The sequence below is a fragment of the Populus alba genome, chromosome 12, assembly GCF_005239225.2.
Source record: "Populus alba chromosome 12, ASM523922v2, whole genome shotgun sequence".
In the NCBI taxonomy this organism is placed as follows: Eukaryota; Viridiplantae; Streptophyta; class Magnoliopsida; order Malpighiales; family Salicaceae; genus Populus; species Populus alba.
The window spans coordinates 1,052,874-1,077,347 of record NC_133295.1 but is presented as its reverse complement, the minus strand read 5'-3'; the positions used below and the strand labels follow the sequence as shown (position 1 = coordinate 1,077,347).

Here is a 24,474-nt window from a genome sequence, read left to right as displayed (position 1 = left end):
TGACCATAAAGACTTGAGGTCTATATATTATGATTTGTGAAGGGATTTGTACGACCATACTGTATTCACATATTGCTTGATTGATCCATTGAATATTCCATTATTTGAGTATTCTTTGAACGCCCAGAAAATGAAGGCATTTACTTTTATTGTTCCTTGTATAAAAAAAAGATGTTCTCTGTCATACTCAAGGATGACTGGATTGGCTGATCTAAAATTTAATTTGGATTTTATTTTATTTTATTTCGAATCAAAATGGATGTTGACATAGTTAAATTTAAGTGATTTAACTAAATTCATGTAAGATTTAATCAAGTTAGATTTAAAATAATACTATTGTAAGATATATTCGATTGACTTGCTGACTTGCAGATTAATTTAATAAATTAACAAGCCATATTAGTAAGAAAAAGGTAACAATTATGACACACAATTTGACGGGCATCAATTTGCATGGCATAAAGAGGCAGAGCAGCCATATATGGACCAGTTGGGGAAGATGAGAAAGTGACAACATGCCAGTCTAACCTAATTTCTTTGAATTTTTCAATCTTTTTGAAGTTTTCTTACCATGAAAAACACACAATTATTCCATCAGAAGTTGATGGGTTTTCCACCAAACTGATAATTATACTTGCAGGCCTGCCTAATTAGTAACCCAACCCATGCAAATCCAACCTCTTTTGCTTTCGATCCTGTTTCCTGCCGCATGCCACAGCTGCCTAATCGCGTAAAAAACAAAACATGTCCACATTGTTTTTGGAGTTTGAACTTCAAATTAAGCTGCTAAGAATGGAACAGGTCAGCTTATATTTTTCAAGGATTGCAGCACAAGGTATATATCCCAAGCACCTTTTTCGTTTTGTGCCTGAGAATATGGTAGGTCAAGCCCTACCCCCCTATACAAATATATTGTTTTTGAACCGTTTCTACAGCATCTCATCAACCTGCGAGTCACGTAGGATAACATGAACAAAATTAATATTCTATCATTATATTATTACCAATACAGAATATTATAACTTGTAGTTATGGTTTTATATATATACACACACATTAATAATATATATATATATATATATTATTAATGTGGATGTATCTCGACTAATTTAACAGATTCTAAAATTAATAATAATATAAATTTTCAATAAAAATTATATTAGTAACCACAATGTTTTGATACTAAGAATACATATAAGCAAATTCATTAATTTTAAACTTTTATTATTGAATTAATGGTAAAAAAATTTATATAGGTTAATTTTTCCTTTCGTTTCGAATTAATGACACATGTTTTAATTCTTTTATTACGAAAATCTAATAATGAAAAGAAAAGATTCTCTTAATGATTAGTGAACAGACCCCTAGTCTTTATGATGCTCAATACTTGCAGATATCACCTCCATTGCTTTGTTTTCTTCTGTGATTTTGGCCTGTTTCAAGCAGCTAGAACCAAAAGCATCTACATCATGAACACTTTAATCATTTGACATCGAGTGGACAAAAGCTTTGCACTCATGAAAGAAGGCTGTGCTCCAATGGAATAAAGGCTGCAACTTTCGAGGACTAAGTGTTTTGCTTTCAAAGGCTGGGCCTGTCTACTTTAGACAAACTAGTGCCAGCTCTTACGTTAACGAACTTAATCATTGATGGATGTTGCTGTTTGCAAATCATAGAAATCCTGAAAAGAAACAAAAGGGTAATGAGTGTCGTAATGGACTTAGATTAATGCCCGACCAAATGATCCCAGTCATCCTCTGTGGTCTTTTGTTGCCTTCACTCTGGTAGAAAATGAACACAAATCCAAATACATGTTAAACCCGGCTTGAATCCGAGGGAATATCACAGGGATAGAAACATAAATCAAGAAATATCAACGAAAAATAGCATAATTCCAGAAATATCGTAGAAAGAATTCTTATCAAGCCCAAACATACATTGAATGCAAGATAGAAATAATATCATAATTATTATTTAATCTAGTGATTTATTAATTTAAAGTTTAGTTCAAGTTAGATTTATTTTCTAATTAGATTAGAGTGAACTCGATTAACTACTCAATTGGTTAATTTATACTCTAATTGATCAAGATAAATTTGGTTGGGATTCAGCCAGGTCAACTTTAAGATATTTTTTAATATTTTATTTAAAACAACATCATTTTAATATTTTTTAAGTTAATGAATTGATTCAGAACATTAAATTTTGAATTATCCTATATTGCTATCAGAACGACCCCTCAAATAAATGCCCACCATTTAACCTCACTCTCATTCCATATTTTATAAATCAAACTGCCTGTACTAGAAGACAATTGTGTTTCTAGCAGAAAACAAATCTCAACATCATGCTCGGGTTATCTAAGAATAAAATTACGTTTTGCAGTGAAGCCTAAACCACAGACATTCCAAGAAAAAAATCGTCACATGCATTAACAATACAAATCCCACTAGCTATATAGACTCAAATCTATTACTGTATATATAGCTTTCCCATCCTCGACTCCCTTTCCATTTGATCTCTTATCTCCTCTGTGAAATTTCTCAGATTAGAGCCACACCCAATATCCAAAATTGTCCCATTTGTTATCATATGATAAACCTCAGTCTCTGCTGCTGTTGTATCTGCAATCTGCAAATTCCTTTCCTGTAGCCATCTTCTGTTTCCCATTCGAATTGCAGTATCCATTGAAGACTCCTCTACTTCCTCAGCTGTGTTTTGCAAACTTCCTGTATTGAAAAGAAATCTTTCCGTGCGGTATCTGCTCCTTTGAGTTACATAAGAATTATGAGGATCTGACGGTCCATATCACACTGTCTATTGGAGTCTGTCATTCGGTTATGAGAGTCCATAGGACTGAGACCCAATTCCTGAGAAGCTTCCAAATTTGAGTCCTCATAATCAGAACAGTTTGTGTTTGTGTTGGAAATGGAAGCAGTAGGATATCCCAAAATCTCAGGAAATAAAAAAAAATATTGTACTCCATTATTCTCTCGTGTTCAAAAGTAACTTGCCTCCTGAACTGATCCAATGAAGAATTATATTGCAACTCAAAATTGTCCCTATCAGCATCATCAACTGAAGTGTTCATCTCCACATCAGCATTATTGTCTACATCAGCATCATCAACTGAAGTGTTCATCTCCACATCAGCATTATTGTCTACATCAGCATCTGCAGACTCTAAATCACCCGACTGGTCATCTTCTTCCTGATTGAGCATTACCAAGAAGCCATTCATGGTATAGGATATGGACTCATAATCTGGATAATGAAGTCAGTCTATTTCCACAATAATCTTCTCCATTCAAACGCAAAGTAAACTGTTGTGTGTAAGACTTCCCAGGACATGGTGCCAATTAAAATTCGCAAAGCATACAGTGAAGTAAACTTCAAACTGATTTTATCATGTCCAATAACTCTTCCAATACCATGTAAGATCTTTGAAAGACAATCAACATTCCATCCAGAAATTGGCAAATTTGTTACAGACATTTATGCTAATCTATCAATTGCACAATCGGACTATATCCATGGTCGAACCTTGTCAAAGAATTTATTCCAATAGTGCATGTCAGTGGCAGAAGCTTCCATCATTAAATCATAATCGTCAAATAATATTAATGCTAGTGAAGCACCAAGAAAACGGATGCCAGAAAATACCAAACCACTCTATATCAATCCCTTCTGTATCTTGGAATAATCCACTCCCTCTTAAATCCAACCAACCAAACTATTAAGAAACCATAGAATATCTTGGTCTTTTGAATCATTAAGATGCTTCCTGTCACTATGATTAGCAATCTGAATATGACCTTCATTCTTTGAAACAATGTTCGAATTCAGAACATCTGCATAACTTCTTTCATCCCTCTACCGAATAGGCACTTGAACCTTAGGAATTTCGGTATTCCTCTTCATTGAAACCTTAGTTGCAGTCTGTCTGCGATCATGTCAAGCAATATTTGCTCTAGGTTTGTAAGAACCAAACCAGAGATCATTAAGATTTAACAAGAAGAATGCAGTCAGTTAAATTTTGTGCACTGTTAATATCGTGTTTTGAATAATTCAACGAAGCTTGTAGAGACACGTTGAAGAGAATGACTCAGAGGATACTATTTACTTTGTATTCAGTAGTATATATAGAAATTTACATATACCTAATTGAGTAACAAAAGAAGAGTAAAATGAATATTATAGAATAGGATTCTAATATAGGATGTTGTAATCATTACAATTACTCATGTATCTATCAGAATAGGATTCTAATATAGGATGTTGTAATCATTACAGTTACTGCAGTGTTCTACTGCCTCTATATAAATAGGAAGGTTGGCTAAGGCACAACCCAACACATTCTATTATTCTCAACTTGGTATCAGAGCTACAAAACCCTAAAATAAATTAAACCTAATTTTCTCATAGCCTCCAACCTCCCTTTTTCAATGGAACAGCCACCACATACATCTTCAAATTCTACAGCACCAGCAGTCCAGCTTTCTTCTTCTCCGACAGTGCAGCCCTCTTCTCTTGCAACGCCTCCTCTGCTTTCCTCTACTACGTCACTGCCTGGATTCTCCTCTGCCATGGCTGGTGAACGCCTCCTCTTGCAGCCCACGTTTGCTGCCTCAACTGCCGCAAGCATTATCTCTCTTTCTCACACTCATCAAGTCATCTCCCTCAAATTAACAAACACCAATTATTTATATTGGCATATGCAAATGCTACCTTATCTCCTAGGCCAAGGAGTTTTTGGTTTTGTTGATGGCTCCAACACATGTCCATCAACACATGTTCTTGCCCATGATGGTATCTCTCTTCAGGTAAATCTGTTTTTTCAAACCTGGAAACAACAGGACCAACTCATTCTAAGTGCTCTTCTTTCCTCCCTATCTATGGAAGTTTTGCATCTTGTTGTTGGTTGTCAAAGTTCTTGTTCAGCTTGGGGCACTCTTGAGCGAGCTCTCGCTTCCACCTCCAACTCTCGTATTATGCAACTTCACGGCTCTCTTCAGGATCTTCGACAGGGTGATGAATCAGTAACTCAATTTATGCAAAAAGCGAACGCCTTATTTGATGAATTGGCCGCTGCTGGTCGGCCAGTTTCACTTGAAGATTTCAATTTATATGTGTTTCGTGGTCTTCGGGGAGAGTCTAAAGACTTAGTTACCAGTCTTATTACCAAGGCTGAACCTTTATCATATGCAGATCTTCACAGCCATCTCCTCACACATGAATTTCTTCACAAATCTTCTGCTTCCATACATGCTCCTCTGCTGCCCACACCCAGCATTCCATCTTCTGCTCTTGTTGCACAGCGCCAGACTTTCGACAATTTTGGTCGTAGTAGGGGCCGCTTCAACGGTGGCTGGCGTCCCAACCAGTCCAACAGCAGAGGCAACCGATTTGCTGGCTCCAGACCTGATCACCGCAGCTTCCAAAACTCCTCTTTCGGTGACAATAGGCAAGGCTCTTGGCAGCGTAATAGGGGGCAGAATCCACGCTGTCAACTGTGTCAGAATTTCGGCCATACAGCTCCCCATTGCCCTCAATTCCAGCAACGAGGTTATGGCCAACAACCTACTGCCAACCTGGTGCAGCGCAATCTCTCCTCAACCGGTTCTGTTGATTAGTTTCCAGATACCGGTGCCAATCAACACGTCACACCTGATCTTGCCACCTTGACCGCTTCAGAACTGTACCTTGGTAATGATAATTTGCATGTTGGTGATGGTAAGGGCCTTCCTATATCTCATCTTGGTCATACAAAAATATATACACCACATCGTTCTTTCACCTTATCTAATGTTCTTCATGTTCCTGCAATCACAAAACCTCTGCTCTCTGTTCAGAAATTTTGTCTTGATAATAATGTTTATTTTGAATTTCACCCTCGTGTGTTTTATGTCAAGGATTTCAACACCCATGAAGTCCTTCTCTCAGGTCAGAGTAAAGATGGTCTCTATGCCCTGACCAAGTCTTCCGTCACGTCAGTTCCTCAAGCCTATTGGTCTCCCTGCACTTCTGCCTCTGCCGATTTATGGCATCGTCGACTAGGTCATCCTACTTCACGTATCTTTCAATTGTTAATCACGAAAAATAAGATTATTTGTAACAACAAACGTCTTAATTTTCAATGTCAAAGTTGTCCTTTAGGAAAATTATCACGTTTGTCTTTAGGACCTACTGGTCACAAAACTTCTGCTCCACTTGAATTAATTTTTAGTGATGTATGGGGCCCTGCTCCTCTTTTTTCTTCAGATGGCTATCGTTATTTTGTTATCTTCGTTGATGCTTATACTAAATATGTATGGTATTATCCTCTAGTTGCCAAGTCTGATGTTTACTCTGTTTTTCATCAATTTCAAACTCTTGTCGAACGTCAATTTTCCTTAAAAATAAAATCTGTTCAAACTGATTGGGGTGGTGAATACCGAAAACTATCCATATTTTTTCAGACCATTGGTATTCATCATCGTCTGATTTGTCCCCACACTCATGAACAAAATGGAACAGTAAAGCGTCGTCATAGGCATATTGTGGAAACAGGTCTTACTCTTTTAGGGCAATGTAAAGCACCTTTTCGATTATGGAATTATGCTTTTGAAACCTCTGTTTATCTTATAAATCGCATGCCTACTCCTATTCTTGCCCATCGCTCTCCGTTTGATTGTTTATTTTAACGGTCTCCTGATTATCATTTTTTGCGTACCTTTGGGTGTCTTTGTTTTCCTTTTCTGCGTCCATATAATAATCATAAATTGGATTTTCGTTCCTCTCCATCTATGTTTTTTGGATATAGTTCCTCGCATCTTGGTTATCGATGTCTTGACATTGCATCTCACCGTATTTATATTTCCCGTCATGTTCGCTTCCATGAACATGTGTTTCCATTTGATAATTCTGAACAGATTGCAAAGGTCTCCACCACAACCCCCACCCCACCCACTACTGTCACCCTCCCAAATTTGCTAAACCACCCATCGCTACCCGCTTTCACTAGCCACCCAAACAGCCCACAACACTCCGCTTTGCCACTCCAAATAGCCACCCGACCACAGCCTCCACCCATCCCTTGGCCATCATCCCATGCTTGTTTATCTAACCCTTATGATGCAGGTTCAGATCGTCAATTGGTCTCCTCTCCTCATGTTCTTGGGGCACTTTCTAGTCCCTCCTCTGCTTCGCCCTCCCTGGCTAGCACTCCTGCCACTTCAGTCTCTACCTCCAACCCCTCCTCTACTGACAGTCCTATGCTTGAGGCTACTTCTTTATCATCCTCTCCCGCTGGTCTGCAACTTATGGTTGATTTGTCTTCTTATCAGCTGCCACAGGTCTCCTCGTTACAACCATCTTCCCCTGCGTCTCCACTAGCACACAGCAGACATCCTATGACTCTTAGACCGCGGCAGCCGAAGACAGCTAATCTAGTTGCTTCCACTGCCGCTACTTCTACCTCCACACGGGTACTGTATTCTCCCTCTTCTGAGCCTTTTGCATTCTCTGATGCTGACCGATATGCAGTTTGGCATAATGCTATGTGTGATGAGATCGCCGCTTTACGCGAAAATCGCACTTGGTCTTTGGTTCCATTTCATCCTTCGATGAACGTTGTTGGTAGTAGATGGGTATATCGGATCAAACGTCGTGTTGATGGTAGTATTGAGCGCTATAAAGCGCGCCTTGTTGCTAGAGGTTTTACCCAGCAGGAAGGTATTGATTATTCTGAAACCTTCAGTCCAGTTATTAAGCAAGCCACTGTCCGATTGGTTTTCTCTATTGCGGTTTCGCGAAATTGGAAGATTCATCAGCTTGATATTCATAATGCCTTCCTCAATGGTGTTCTTACTGAAGAGGTCTATATGAAACAGCCTCCAGGTTTCGTTGACTCTTCTCTTCCATCTCATGTGTGTAGATTGCACAAATCATTGTATGGTTTGAAATAGGCACCGAGAGCATGGTACACTCGTCTAAGTGATTTTTTTGCTCTTCATCGGTTTCCGAGCTTCCAAGGTTGGCACCTCCCTGTTTATCTTATCTGATGGTACTAATATCTTTTATCTCCTGGTGTATGTTGATGATATTCTGCTCACGGGTAGCAACTCTGCTATGCTTCATCACCTTATACAGTTACTCAGCTCTGAGTTCAAGCTTCTTGACTTAGGTGTTGTTCACTACTTTCTGGGTATTGAAGTTCAGTCTACCAGTATGGGTTTAATGTTGCGTCAACATAAATATATTCTTGACATCCTCACTCGAGCTGGTATGACTTCCTGCAAACCAATTGATACTCCAGTCTCCCCTTCGAAAGTCATTTTATTATCGGATCATTCATTCTCTGATCCTACACGATTTTGTCAAATCGTGGGTGCTCTTCAATATCTTACCTTCACCCGTCCAGATATATGCTTTGCTGTTAACAGAGTCTGTCAGTTTATGCATGCTCCTACAGATTCTCATTGGGCCGCTGTCAAACGTATTTTACGTTATCTTAAAGGTACGGCATCTTATGGTTTCCATATCACTCGAGGCTCCTCTTTTGCTCTACATGGCTTTACAGATGCAGATTGGGCTGGTAGTATTGATGATCGCAAGTCTACGGGCGGCTATCTTGTTTTTTTTTGTCAGACGCCGATTTCTTGGGAATCCGGCAAGCAACGCACTGTTGCTCGCTCCTCTACTGAGGCTGGGTATAAAGCCCTTGCTGATGGTACCGCTGAAGTCATTTGGCTTCAATACTTGTTAACAGATTTGCAGGTTCCCTCAGTCTCTGCCCTTACCATTTGGTGTGATAATCTTGGTGCTACCTATCTCTCAGCAAATCCTATATTTCATGCTCGTACTAAGCATGTTGAAGTGGATTATCACTTTGTTCGTGACCGTGTTGCCAAGAAAGAAATTCATATTCATTTTATTCCCTCTCGAGATCAACTTGCCGATGTCTTCACTAAACCGCTTCTTGTTGCATCCTTTACTACTTTTCGATTCAAGCTTCGGGTTGATCCCCCACCCTCAGCTTGAGGGGGCATATTATAGAATAGGATTCTAATATAGGATGTTGTAATCATTACAGTTACTCATGTATCTATCAGAATAGGATTCTAATATAGAATGTTGTAATCATTACAGTTACTGCAGTGTTCTACTGCCTCTATATAAATAGGAAGGTTGGCTAAGGCACAACCCAACACATTCTATTATTCTCAACTATGAAGATTATAAGAGATTTGAAATTCAAAATAGCTAAAACTATTGATGACTAGAAATTTTGCAGATTGGTAGTTTCTGCAAATCCTTTACTGATCTTTCGATGACGGCTAATAGTTCAAACATTTCTTAATTGGATTCTTCTATCAAGTTTCTTAATATTTTTTTATATATTAGACCTATTTTAATCAAGAAAAAAGCATCATTTTACAAAAAATTTAATACGAAAATTAGTAGAAATTGATAAAAGGATCCAATTTAGAAATTTCTAAAACGTTTAGGATCTAATTGATAAAATTTCTGTCTTGGAATTCAATTGATAATGCATTGGGGGCTAATTTGAGGTTTCCACTCAAATGTTGTGTAGCTTTTGGGCTTTCTCATGTTGTTCTCTACTCTGCGTACTTTCATATTTCAACTCCTTGTCTTGTACTCTAGCTTCAAAACACTTCTTTCATTTCTGCGTTTGTACTGTTCACTTGAATCAATCTTTAAAACCCATTATTCATCTTGTATTAGGACCTAACTTAGAAATCGTCTTTTACTAGTAGGGATAAATTTGTAATTTCCTTAAAAATTCGAAGGTCAAATCATAATTGTACAATATTCAAGGAATAAACTAAAAACATCATAAATAAATGAAAAAAATTATAATTTTTCATCCTTAACTTCACAATCATTCCATCCAGACTGTCAAAAAAAATATTTTCAGGGGTCAAATCTTAATTTTTCTAAAACTTAGTGACTAAATTTTAATTTTCACAATTTAAAATCAAAATGAGATTTTATCATCTTCAACCTTATAACTAAATTTTCTAGAATTTCCAAAATATCAAAAAATTTCGTAATCCTTCTATTAAAAATGAAAAATTTTAATTAATATGATGTGTCATTACAAATCAACCAATTATATACATAGGAAATACAACCATACAATTATGGAAATAAATTATACTCTTCATTATTTAAAATCATTAGTTTTATCCTTTTGATGTAGCACTTGATTTCCTCCATAGATGATGATTGTATTGATTAGATTTTGATCCAAAATATATTATTTTGATTTGTTTCCTAAACATGCCTCTTTAAACTTGTGAAGATTTTAAAATAAAAATCTCTATGAGTTCGATATTCATATTTAAAGATAATATTAAAATTATGATGGATATTTTTAAAAATAATCCTATATAAGCCAAGATTATTAAAACCACTATGTAATTCTTTCATGTATCATTAAAAACAATTGAGGATTGGAATATAATTTAATTTAAATAAAATATAGGTTAATAGTAATAGAATTTTTTATTTTATTTTATTTTTATTTTTATAAGGGATGTATAGTGACGATGATAGAAATAAAATGACAAAAACAAAAAAGGTTAAGAAAAGAAATAAATTAAAGATTGACTAATGGTCGGCATGTTATTATCTGCTAAGTCACTCAAGCTGTTCATGTCTTTTTCACTGCTGCTCTGTTTCTCTAGCTTCCTTCTCTGCTCTCTTTGTGATTCTTTTTCTGCTAAGACCTCTCAGATTTTCAAGTGGTTAGTTGTTTAGAAAAGAGAAAGATTTCCATTTATATAGTTCTAAACTTTTTTATTTTATCCATTTAGCCCCTAAAGCAAGTTTTAAAAAAAAAAATATTTTGGTTTACAAAGATATAAAACACTCCCTTACTATTGCTTAATAACAACGAACTCATTATCAATTTACTGATTAAGTTTATCATTAACATTACTTAGCGTTTTCAATGTCATCATTTCATATTGTTCTCTTCCCTGTATACTTTGAGCTATCCACTCAAATGTTGTATAGCTTTTGGGCTTTCTCATATTGTTCTCTTCTCTGTATACTTTAACTCTTGTCTTGTACTGTAGCTTCAGAACGCTTCCTTCCAAGTTCACCAGAGCTGGACCTGAACTGCTCCGACTCACTGAGTCATTGTCTCCAAGTTGGGGGTTTTTTGAAGGTATTTCTCTCACTTGTTCTCTTCTTTCATTTCATGGGCTTTTTTGGTTTGGTCAAAAACTCTCTCTATACATCTCTCAGATTTGGTGGATCTTAGTTTTTTTACTGTTCACTTAAATCAATCTTTAAACACCATTTATCTACACTCTGAAAGTTCACTTTTTTCTTGATTTGCTAACATACTCATCTCTCTCAATTAGTTCTGTCATATAGAGCTTGGTGATTTTTGAAGATGTGGTTTTGATTCATTATGTTACTGGATCAATTGTTGGAATAAAGTTTAATTTCTATTATGTGTGATGTAGTTTAGTTGCCGGTTCACATCTTTGGCGAAAGTTGGAATTTTTCTTGTTTTGATTGTATTTGCAGTGTACTTGAAATGTGACTATGGGTTGGTTCTGGAGAATAAATGGAGTAGGCCGATTTTTCAATCATTTTCTACCAAAAAAGAGGATGAATGGAATGATGCATGAGAAACAGCGTTGCTGCCGGAGGATCTGATGGTTAAGAACAGGGCTCCATAGGAAAAGGGTGTGAATTTCTCTTCATCCACAGGGATAGAGAACAAAAAATAAAATCGAGAACAAAATCACTTACATGACCATGAAGTAATAAGGCTATGTTTCCTTCCCATTCAAGAATCCAACACAGCTCCCTAAAAGCTGTTTTGAATTTGAATGGACTAAGAATTTGGTGCATTTTGTTTGTAGTAAGTGTGATAAAATGTTTTCTGCTAGATTATTCAGGTAGTCTCATGTTATAGGTCCTCTATGAAGTTTAGAAAATTAGAGAAGAAATTTGTTGTCCTTTTTAGCCCTACTGAATTCCAGGATCTTTTAAGCTTGTCCAGGATTACTGGCAAGTTTGGAATATAACGTAGATTCCTTTTGTTAAACTTACAGATTCTAATAGATATCTTATCACGTAATTTTGACTCCGCCATTAATGACTTGGACAACACAAAGATCCCAAGCTCTTACGAATTTAAAAGCAAGCCTGATGGTTGGGAAACAACAACGAAGGCACAAGATGGAGATATATGGGAAATGTCAGAGGGAGGAAGATACTCTCTTCCAAGAATTTGATCATCGAATAGCATACCGCAAATTTCAGGTGAATTGATGTTGTCATGCCATTATGTTTTTTTTTTTCTCAGGCTCCTCTTAGCAATGAATCTACTTTTCAGCCAAGTCATCATCTCCTTTCTGCTAAACTAAAATTTTTTTCTGTGACTGCTTGCTGATAGCTAGTTTTATCAAGGATCGCATATCTAGCAGGAGAAGACCTATTGATGGTTGGAAATACATGATAGAGGTGTTGGGACCAAATGCCAAGAAAGGGAGGGGTAGTGTTTCAAGAATACCGAGTGTATCAGATCCATCTACACAACCATTCAAGGGGAACAGAAAACTGATTTCCCACAAAGGGGGTAGTTCAGCTCCTGACTCTGCTGGACTTTCCTTTTCTCTGTTCTTGGCCATTGTATGCTTGCTCGGTGATCAAGCTGCATGCCGTCATGTTTTCTTTAGAGAGTGTTATAGAAAAGACTTCCAATAGGTTAAGCTACTCGTAGCTGCGAGGAAGATAAAGCTCTGTCAATCAAGAAAATGGCAATCAAAATTTGTAAATCATCGATTCATTGTGACTGTAAATGTTGTATATGTAAAGATCTCTACGCTAGAAGATTGGTAGGGGTTGGAGAGGCTAAATGTTGTCTGGTTATTCATTTGTGACCCCGAAACTGCTCTGAAAAAATCAAAGCTACGGCAGTTTTTTGACATAATGTTCATCGAACAACTTTGTTTGCCAGGACTCTTCAAAGCTCATAGGAAATTCCTTTTAGAACAACTGGTTTCTGAATGATATTGATTCCAATCTGCAAGCATTAGTCCGACACATCATCATCATAACTTGCTATCATGGCGAAACACGACTTCTTAACTTCCAGATTCTCATTGCGACTTCATATCCATCCATCTCAGGCTTCTGAATATTCAAAAGAAGTATTTTGAAAGAAGATGCAGCTTGACCAAGAGCACTAAGGCTTTCAAACCCGGATGCAACAGTAGCAACATTGCAACCTAGCTTCTCAAGCAGTGTCGCAGTGTCTGAGTCACAGCTTTGTTGAAATAATCAGCATCAGTTAATAGAACTTGCAAGCCTCTGAAAAGAGAGTTGGAATATGAGTGATCTGAAGATTCTCTGGATTCAGAGATTGACTGCAATGGATGGTCAAAGTTGAAACTCAAGAACAAATCTCACGCATTCAGGAAAACTTTGAGAGTTGGGCACTATCTAGATCTTGGTTCGCATCAACTACCAAATATAACGAGGTGGGCTTCATCATTTTAGGGAGAATGCCTGCTTCTGAGATTCTATTTCTTCCATCAACGACCTTTTTCTTCTGATCTTGTGCTCCATGGAATCTACTGCAACTTTTGAGCACTGTCTGTTTTTTTCCACTGTAAGTTCTGCTTACTTTAACCAGCTAACCGTTTCATTACCAAGATTAGATGTTTCTTCTATATAAAAAAACCAATGCCTTTTCCTGGGAAGTTTCATATGTCAATGAATCGATTTTGCAATGTTTTTTATTTGTAATGTCTGCAGTTGTGTGAATTGCCAGCCTCTAATGTCCAATGCGTTCCTATTCTTTAAACTATGAAATGCTTCTTTTTTCCCGAGAAACACATAAATTGTATAACCCTTCAAGTAAGCAGTCCCTTGTTCTTGTTAATAATAACAGTAATAATTTATCAGTGCATGCAAAGGAAGATCTAATTAGTATTAAGATTATAAGCCAACAAGATAGAGGGGTGGATGTTCTCAAGAACAGTTCCCATCACCATCAGACGAGCTACAAAGGAAGTTCTAGTTAGAGCACAAACTGTATTTATTAGCACGTAGACTTGCTGCAAATGTGGTGGATATTATCTGCTCTCAACAAAAATGTCAACTTTGGAAATTAATATTTCCGGGTTTCCAACACTCACTCTTGTTTAGTCATCAACTAAGGGACCTACTTGTGTGGAAATATTTGCAATTGAATAATTCAACCTTCAGTTCCATGTTCAGCACCACTTGCTGGACAATATATTTAAGTTCCGATGACATGGAGGTGAAGGAGGAAAAGGACACGCCAAACGAAGATTGGTTTTTCTTGTTGACGGTGAAAAAGAAAGATCTTTTAGGACTAACAATCCAACAGCAACTTGGGAATCTTGAGTGCAAGAACCTTGGAACTCCAATTTCCATTAGTAAGCTGCTTCGTTTCTGGTAGTGGCTCAGCAATGTTACTGCAAGAACACGTTGACTGGTGTACAACTGAATTTATTGTACAACTGTAGATGGGATTGGATTGAAGTGGACATAAGAAGGTGAAGATGACTTTCTTGATCAGTTTTTTATTTCACTTAATTGATTTGAAAAAAAAATTCCTTGCAGATTTTTCTTCTCACGTACTAATTGGACATATCTGATTTGCTCGATGGTCACACAATTTGTGGACATCGATCATAAATGTGATGAGATTTATATACATGAGCATTGCTTAAATGAGAAAAGTTGATGATATATTCATAAGAACGGATACATAATCTCATATTTAAGATTTTGAGCTCCAAAACATATCTACGGCTCAAGAAAAAGAAAATTTAAACACAGTTTTTAGATTGAATAAAATGGTATGAAATTACTGTTTTAGAGACGCAGCTTGAGTGGTTCTAGTCCACAATGTCTAGGCACCTTCAGCAAGAACCTCTCAGTTTTTCATCAAGGCATGAACAACTTTTAAAGCACTATATCTTCAACATTTTTAGAGGGGAATCGCTTGGGATATTTCTACCTCAATGACAATTAATTTCAAGGGGAAATACCATTTTTTTTCATCAACTGAAAAATATAGGAAGTTCTTCATCTTGACAACAATAAAATTTGAGGATACATTTTCTATTTTCTAGAAATGTTTTTAGAGATATAAGTTTTTGTTCTAAAATCCAATAAACTCTGTGGTTTTGTGAAGGTCCCACTACTTATAATTACAGTTTTATATTTATTTTTTTATTGCAATACAATTTCAATAGAGGTTGTACCTCGTATTTTTATATCTTTCTTGCAAACATAAATGAAGGTAGCAACCTGCATATTTGTAGTCATACTGTAACTTAAATTTTTTGAGTATTTGTGGATAAGTTAGGCCAGCAAAGGATCTCAAGACCTCAACATGACCTGCTGTATGCTTCACACTGTTAAAATGGCGGGGAGTTTACGCAACACAATCCCTGCAGCATCCTCGTCCCCGCCGCTATTCTCCCTGAGCAACTCACTATAGGAATCAACTGAGTATCCAAATCAAAATTCAGAAACAATGACCGCCTGACAAATCATGTCAATCCCACCAAACCAGCTCAAGAATGTAGCCATCCTATCAATTTCTTCAATAGACTAAAGGAACAAAGCCTTAGACAAATTCACATTGTTTTCTTGAGTAATTCCATGATCAATCAACAGCTTAGCCTTTTCATCAAAACCAGCCAAGAACCTTGGCACAGTGGCAATCAAAAGGAGCCTAAGCTACGCTGGCTCGACCTTTCCTTCTAATTCATTAAGCACAAAACATATCAACGGATCAATTCATCAGCTATTAAACACATCCGGCCACTTCACAATTACGCGAAATAGTTCAACGGCTAATCTAAACTGGAAACATGGTCTCGTATAGAATCAAAAGGTGCAAACTTTGGACCTGGGTTCTGCTTAACAGTAACCCATTTTCTTTCGCATTAAAACCCATTTCTCCAAATAACGAACACATCAATCGTGAAGCAACAAGAAACGATAAGCTACATGGAAATGTGTATCTGAACATAATATGCACAGCATGTTTGACAAAAGGTCTCTGAGAATGAAAACAGCTCACCAACTTCAATCTGCAAAACGGCAGGCAAGTCGAGGCAGCTGTACTGGACTAGGAGTTTAGTGAGTGAAAAACCCACAGGTCCTAAGAATCTTGATGCTTTAGATAAGTTTACTAGAGTTGGCTTTTTATGGATCGAGAGAGTTGCAAATGGAGTAGCTAAAGATTGAAGCTTTGTTGGTGATGTGTTTGTTGTTTGCAATAGAAAGGAAGAACTTGAAGAAGAAAATAATGGGGTTTGCTGTTGCGAGCATGGTTGTCTTCGTTCAAATATTCCCTTTGGATGAGCTTGTGGCCATGGAAGTTGAAGGTTTTGACAGTGGCTTCAGCTTCACTGCTCTATTTGGCTCTGCTACTACTCTGGTGAATTGGGTATAAGCACATAGTTGCATGCAGTTAGGTTTCAAGTATTGGTAGTCATGGGCATGAGAAACCTAATCATTGGTAAAATGTACACACACTGCTCTAAGTTAAACTGGGGAATTTGGAATAGGTTCATATTGATGAAAAGATGGAATAATACACTGTAGTTTCCTGTAACGAAATATTGAATGTTACTGAAGGATGTTATAAATACTCGAGATACAAATAATAATGATTTCGCTCCATGTCCAATCAATCAGGGGTTAGAATCAGGGTTTGAGGTAATTGTGAGCTTGAGTTTCAAACCCCGAATTCTGTTACCTCTTTCAGGGGGGAGTGTGACAAATGAAACCATTTCAGATCCAAGAGCTTCAGCAGCAGGAGGCGTTGTAGACAAATGTAAAGGATTTGATCTTGCAGACAACTTGCAGCTATCAATTCAGGAGTTTAGAACAAATCCATCAAGTCTTGTTCTTTCTTTGAGTGTCCTTGAGACGATTCTTGGTAATATTCTTCCCACTTTTGTTGCTCGTAGGTATAGTTTTTATAAGAATTACAGATGAGCCACTCTTCATAGATTTCTCGGGCGATCTTGAAAAATGGAACCTGCAAGACATTCAAAAAGAGAAAAATGCATCTCTCATGTGAATTCAAGCATCAAACAATGTGAAATTATGAGAAGCAGCACAAGGCCTGCAATTATATTTACCTCTTTTTGGGAACTTGGCTAAGATCCTCTGGCATTTGTTTATGTTCCTCTTCCCTTCTCTCATCCTCTTGTTTCTGAACCTACACAAGGAAGAATAAACATAACATTAGCACCTCTCCGGTCATAACTTGAAGACTGATCAAAGCTTCCCCTTTCATACCATCATTTGGCATGCTGTTGTAGTCAGCATTACCAGCTGAGGCACCAAACATCTCAAAATGAAATGAATACAAGCAATGCAGAGAAAGAGAGATAACATAGTTGGTCAACTCTTGCTTGCCATACTTTGATTCAGGAAAAACCCATACAAAATACTATAACTTTTACACTGTTGGACTGAACTCAGTCCAAGCCAAATGCCAAAAGCATAGCCATAACATTGCTGAACATGGAGGTTAGCAAATAAGCAGGAAGAAAAGGGATGCTTCAATGGGTGTTTGCTATAGCAATCTTTAGCTTCCTAAAAGCTTTCAGAAAGGTATGCTGCGTATGCAGTTCTAAAATAAGTCCAAACATACAGAAAGAAAAAGGATACTTAGACCCATTTGCAGTCTTTGGACAAGTAGATGCAGATTACAACGTTACCATAACCATAACAATGCCAAACAAAGAAAACTGAAAACTTAATCAGTACTATACTGAGTGGAGAATGGTAAAGTGCAAGGCAGTGTGATACTATTAAAATGCTATAACTACTTGTTCCAGTAAAAAGAATCGAGATGGTGGCAGATATTTATGATCATAATTTATAATATCCTATGCCTATTTACTTCACACACGAGAAAATCTGTACCGCAAAGAACTAGTTGCTGAAAAATTGTTAGCCTCTGCATCTTTTGGAAAAGATTTATCAATAAATGGATGAATCTAACCTACAAGACTGCTTCGATAGGAAAAAATAGCCCCTGTTCCAAATTAATACAAAGAGGTAGCCAGTAAACGGATCATAAGGGTGAGTAAATCATTTCAAGGAAATGAGTCTGCAACTGTAATTAGGTTAGGATTTGCATTCCCAAACGAATACAACTGATCTTAGCGCATTGTAACCTTCATGTGATGCAAACACCAACTAATTAGGAAAGCCAAATAGATCATTGCATTTGTTGAACATGTTCTATCAGGCAAAGGCCCGAACCCACCAAGTCTTCTCAGAACATAACCTTCTAAGTTCAGAAAATTAGGAAATTGAAGAACATAAAATTTCTTCCTTATAATATGCCTCTAGAAACATAGAACGAATTTCTAAATCATTGAGGTAAATCGGACAGATAAACCTAATCCCAACAAGGAAGTCCACTAAATTGGAAACTTTAAGACCATTGCAGACATATAAGCATAAAATAAAGGCAACATCTTTATCATGTAAACATCAAGCTTTTTAGAGGAAGCAGTTGCAACATTAGAATCAATTACAAGCTAGGAGCATTTATACAGTCATTGACAATCAAAAGTTCATATTCAGACATCAAAGTCACACTCAAGGATTTCTACTTTATCAGCACTGCAATATTTTGAAAGAGAGCAACTTTCATGCTAAGAGGCACGATTATCTCGCTAGAACTAATGAAATAAAGATGTTGATTTGTGCTTTAGCACTAATCAAACTATTCAAGTTTGACGGGTGAATATTTTATGTAATATGAGAGGCTAAACTGTGGCAAAATGCATATGCTCTTTTGCGATATGTGATAGCACGGTTTAGTCGATCCATTGCAATGATAGGAATGAATGTAGATAAGCTGACCGCTGCAGTTTCAACGCCATAGTCCACGACAATTTATACTGATGCTAGACTCAACAATATCAACTTATCTTACACATGCAATACTGAAAGACCATGTCAAGAAAACAGAAAGGAGCTCAAATGCTGCACAAGTTAAGACCTAGCAATATTAAGTCACTATATATTTATCTGAAACAAGTTATGCAGCCATAAAACATGAAACCCGTATGTAAAATTTCCCTACCCCACACAAACAAGACTAAAACAAATAAACTCACATCATTGACATCCTTAGACGATCCAACCTCCAAGTTTGAAACTTTAGCTTTCTTCTTAGCACCATTTCCATTAGCAGATTCCAAGTCATTTCCTTTCCTCTTCTTGCTCCCAAACACCCAAGATTTTCCCTTCTTATCTCTAACTTTCCACACATTCTTCTTTCTAAACACCAACTTATCAAACTTCCACACTTGACAACTTGTATCAATTACAGTCACTTCACTTCTTGAATACCCTTTTAGCTCTTTATCACCACCAACACCAAAACCCGTCTCCTCCTCAACATCCTCCTCATCGTCATCGTCATCGTCAACCCCACAATCCACATTATTAGAATTCTTATCAGAATTCAATGACCCTGTTGCAGCAAGGACATTCTGGTCTTTTCGCACACAATCTAAAGAATCATTACCACTATTATTCCCTGAAATGAAACAAAACTTGGGTTTTGTTTGTTTTCTAGGAACCTTCTCCTTTTTCCTGGAAAATCTTGAACTTTCCTCAACTGGGTCACTGACACCTCCCATGTTGAAGAGGTCTGAAAGAACATTGTTCATTATAAAGAACAAATCTTTATTGTCACTTGAAGAAATCTCCCTGGTTGTTGCTGTCGCTGTTGTTGCTGTAACTTTGATTTGATCTGAGTCAGAGTGAGTTGACTCAGAGTTTGAGTTGATAACAGAGTTTGAGGCATTGGTAGTTGGAGAACTTGATGGGTTTGGAACAGAAGGGTCATTATCATTGTTGTTGTTGAAGCCTCTGTTGGACCAGAGCCGGTCTAACCAGTTTGAACTGGACTTGCTGGTTTGAACTGAACACAACATTGATTGATTGGCTTGGTTTAATGGGATTTGAGGAGATTCTCGATCTGTAATAATCTTGAAGGGAATGAGAGAGAGATGAGAGCTTTTTGAGACTGAACTACGATAAGTTTGGTGGGTGGTGGTGGTGGCGGTGGCTGCCACTGATGGGAAGAAAGAGTTCTTGTAGATTTGCCCATGGGATAAACCATAAGCATAGTTTTGTAACTTTTGTTGGTTGCCACTTGGTGCATTTTTGGAAGCCTTTGAGAAAATAAAATGTAACCAAGAACTCTTTGAATTGGTTTTGGCAAAAGCAAAAGTTATCACTTTGAAGATTTATTTCGTAAAATATATTTGTGCTTTTTATTGTTTTGACTGAATTTGTGATTTGAAGATTTCTTTTGACAATAATGTTCGTTTTTCTTTTAAAAATAATATTTTTTATTGTTTTGACTGAATTTATTACTCAAGTTGTTCATCGAGTGAAAAGCTAGATCAAGTTTGATAATATCAATATAGACATGTTGTTTTTAACACGGGTATTAATCTTAATCTAGTTTGACAGGTTAACATAACCTTTAATCTGGTTTTTAAAAAATTCAATTTAAAATTAACTTGATTAATCTTATAGGTAAACTCGTAATCAACATAATCAAAACTTAGTTTGATTTAAAAAAAAAAATGATATCACTTTTATTATTTTAAAAATTTAAAACAACATCATTTTAAATTGATTTGGGTTATTCAAATGAATTTATCAAATTCCTAACTCAAGCCTTGAGTCTAATAACAGATTAAACTGAATTTAATAACTTTAAATTTTATCTAAATATATGACAATATATCAAAAAAAAATATTAGCATGAAATACAATATAAAGATTTCTAATCAATTATTGAAAAAAAAAAAAAAAGCTACTTTGTTATTGATGTAATTGTCACAGCTGCAAACCAAAAGTTGCAATTTTGGATTGCATAATGTAATGATGTTAAGATCATGTGTGTATGATATGAAATGGTGAGTCACATTACATCAAGCATAAACATTTTTATCTTTAATTGTATTTTATGAAAAAGCAATTAATGTGATAATTAATGTCAATGTGCTTGCATGGATCCACTCGTTAATTAGGAAGACAACACTCTTTTGCATTGGATGGCACAAAATTAATTATAGCAAATTGATAAGTCCCAAAAATAAACAAAACTTGAAGAAAAAGAAAAGGAGGTGATCACATCACTTGTGAGCAGATGACCGAAACAAAACTAGGGTTTTTTTTTTCAATTTAGTTTCTTAATTTTATTTTATTTTTCTCTACCATTGCATTAATTTCAGATTAATATCAGTGATTTGTTTTTATGTTTGTGTATGGAGACCTAGTAGTGTCAAGAAATAATTCTCCACTTGATTGATGCATAATTTGAAATAATAAAATTTAATTTTATTGATTTGAAAGAATTAGAACTTCGAGGGCTGGATTTTAAGCTTAAAAAAATGTCCAATCCTTTTATTTTTTGCTAACATCAAAGATTTATTTTCAAAGTTGAGGAAAGATTTTTTTTTATCGGTCAATTTTTTTTTCTAATTTAATCCATTCACACTGATTTAATTTAGGATCTCACTTGATAGTTTGTTTTGATTTTTTAAATATAAAATTCTCCCAATGTCAAGGAAAAATTCTAGCATTTGAATGATCCTAAGTCAGGCAAAATAAAATAACATTATATTGATGTGGAGCAATTAAGTGTTGATGAATCAAAATTGAAACTCAAACAAATATGGTGGGCTAGGGTAAATGAATAGGGCAACTTAGATGGTGCGTGTGTTACACAAATCAGCATGCGAAGGCTAACTAGTATATGTATCTACCTTCGATGATGAAAATTCATTGTTTATAGTTACATTGAAAGCATCGCAGCAAGCATTTCCTAGTGATGTGACACGTGTAATGATTAAAAAAAATAGTAACGCAAGTTTTTTTTTCTTCTCCTCTCTTTTTTATCTTCTCTCCTAGAGTTTCATGTTGCTTTACCAAAGAAAAAGGTGTCCTGCCATTTTATTTTTATTTCAAATTTGATCCTATTTTTTTATTGTTATTTTTCGCTTTAGGTCTTTTAAAAAAAAATTATTTTAATCTTCATTATTGGATTGGTTATAAATTGAGATTCATGATTTTTTTTTATAAGGTGGTTCTTGTCTCATAACCTGGATCACAGATTTAAAATGTTAACTCGGGTTGACATTAGCTATGTTTTTAGATATTTTTTTATATTAATTTTTTTTTTAATTTCATCATTCAAAATTTTATTTGTTGGGAATTGAGCTATTTGATTTTCTTCACTTTCTTTTTTAAAGGGTTATCATAGTATCATGACTTAGATCACAAGTCTGGCAGCTTAACTTGAGTGACTTTGATCTTTTTTTGGGTTGTTTTTTAAGATTGAATAAATTTTTTTATTTTTTCCTTCAAATTTGGGTTAGTTTAATAATTGAGCTTCATAGTTTTTCTCGTAATTGGCTTTCTATTGGGATATCTCGTTTGAATTATATGGCTCGTAAGGTTTGGCAACCTTGCTTAGGTTTGTTGGGTTTTTTTTTTTTTACTTCTTTTGGTTAATTGATTTTTTTTTTTATTTTATCATTCTACATTTAGATTGTTGAGAATTGGGTATTATGATTTTTTTTTAATTTACTTTTTATAGGGTTTCATGATTTCACAACCCATATCACGGGTTTGGCATGCTAATTCTAGTTGACTCGAGTCATTTTTTTTCTCAATTTTATTGTTCAATATTAAATTGTTTAAGAATTGAGATTCATTAGTTTATTTATTTATTTGCAAGCATTATTTTTATGTTGGTTATCATGATCACTTTTTTTTTAATTTAATCCATTTATTGTCATTGTTTTTTTTATCATATTATTTGATGAAGTAGTCTTATTAGATTCAATTAGGTCTGCAACCTAAATCATAAAAAAAAATTTTTTTTATTTTTAAAGTTAAATATTTTTTTGGCATAACCCATAATAGAGCGGAGGTTAACTATCTAATATAAAGTGAAACTGGATCATCTTTAATAGATGAAGATGTTTTGATTTGTAACAAGGATAAACCAAATTAGTTTTCTTTATTTTCGAAAAAAAAAATTCAGAGATAGCAAAGAATTTGTTTAGTTATTAACATTAAAAAAAACTTTTTAAAAAAACACAACATTATTAGTGCTAAATTCTCTTCCAAAGACTAAGAGGTTTTTATTTATAACAAGGATAAAAGCATTTATTTATTTATTTTTCTTCTTTAGGACACTTTCCTTGAAATAATGAAAAAAATAGTATGCTTATTAACAAAAAAAACAATTGACAGGAATTCCACATTCTTAACGTCAATAATTATGGAATACAAAGAATGAACTTTAGTAAAGGGACTAGATTTAAAAATAATAATAATACAGGGACTCATATAGAGTTAGCCCCAAAAACATGTCAACAAACTACAAAGTACACTATTACACAACACAACTGAGACCTCCATGTTTGTACATCCAAAGACATACATATAAAGACAAACCTAGGAGAGGCGATGTTGGTACTGGTAGACGAGTGCTTAACTAAAGTTAGTCTCCACCAATCCCCCCTCTCTCTCTCTTTTTTTCCCAAACTGGGCCCCCCTCCTCTATGCACACAGTTCCTTTTAGAAGATCTCTCCTACACCAAACAAGGTTGCTTTGCAAAGTTCTTAAAAACAACATGGTGACATGAACCCAGCCCACCTCTTCTCTTATCCACTCACACAATCTTTTCTTGCCACCACCACTCATGTCTCAATCATCTTCACACACAAAAACAAACACAGACACCCTCTTTGTCTTCTTCTTACCAAATTCATGTGATATTTCTTTTTGGGGTTTGATATTTCTCTATATTTCTTGAAACCCTTTGTTGTCTATCCCTTGAGTTATCAATTTCCTTGATTACTTGATTCAAAAATTGAAACTTTTGTTACCAAAGACAACAAAGATTACAAATTTAGAGGTTTTGTGAGTTTATATGATGTTATGGCCTTGACTGCGGCTTTATATGATATTTTAGAGCATCCCTCTTCAATGTTAGGTGTATGTACAGAAACGGTGGGTTTTTTAGGTCCACTGTGGATATCGTTTCTTATTGGCTTGATTATTGGATGGTCATGGAAGCCTAAATGGGTGACCAGGGAAAGTGACAAATTGACTTCTTATGTATCAAAGATATTGGAGTCATCGTTGCCATCTTCACCTTGTCGATTTTTGATGTCTCCATTGAAGAGTTTTGGTTCTTTCTCGCAATGGAATTAGTTCTTGGTGAGGTCTTCAAATCGCAAAGCTTCTTGGGTTGTGGACAACAACAACAACAACAAAAATTCAGAGCATCAAAAACCATCTCATGTGCCACCTACAAAATATAAAGATTGCAGGTACGAGCCCTTATCACAAAGTGTCTAGTTTCCTGTATCAATAAAAGATTAAATGAA

The 24,474-nt window shown here is 35.6% G+C and overlaps 1 protein-coding gene and 1 long non-coding RNA gene across 4 annotated transcripts; one reads left to right on the top strand and one right to left on the bottom strand.

Moving 5' to 3' along the window:
• The first annotated feature begins 10,628 nt into the window (after positions 1–10,628).
• LOC118046688 (uncharacterized) lies at positions 10,629–13,777 on the top strand. 2 transcript variants are annotated; one of them, XR_004687217.2, is made up of 4 exons: positions 10,629–10,751; positions 11,085–11,176; positions 11,545–12,288; positions 12,422–13,777. It is a non-coding gene; the product is annotated as an uncharacterized lncRNA (long non-coding RNA). The 2 variants fall into 2 exon arrangements; XR_004687216.2 differs by having other exon boundaries at positions 10,629–11,176; positions 12,422–13,775.
• A 2,783-nt stretch (positions 13,778–16,560) lies between these two features.
• On the bottom strand, positions 16,561–20,238 carry LOC118046686 (uncharacterized). Of its 2 annotated transcripts, none has more exons than XM_035055668.2 (3): positions 19,164–20,238; positions 17,163–17,236; positions 16,561–17,059 (listed from the first exon to the last, which is right to left on the bottom strand). In XM_035055668.2, the coding sequence occupies exons 1-3, from the start codon at positions 19,986–19,988 to the stop codon at positions 16,915–16,917; spliced, it is 1,044 nt and encodes a 347-aa protein (XP_034911559.1). In that variant the 5' UTR covers positions 19,989–20,238; the 3' UTR covers positions 16,561–16,914. The 2 variants fall into 2 exon arrangements, with proteins under 2 accessions (XP_034911559.1, XP_034911558.1); XM_035055667.2 differs by having other exon boundaries at positions 17,163–17,242; positions 19,164–20,236.
• Between the last annotated feature and the right edge of the window lie 4,236 nt (positions 20,239–24,474).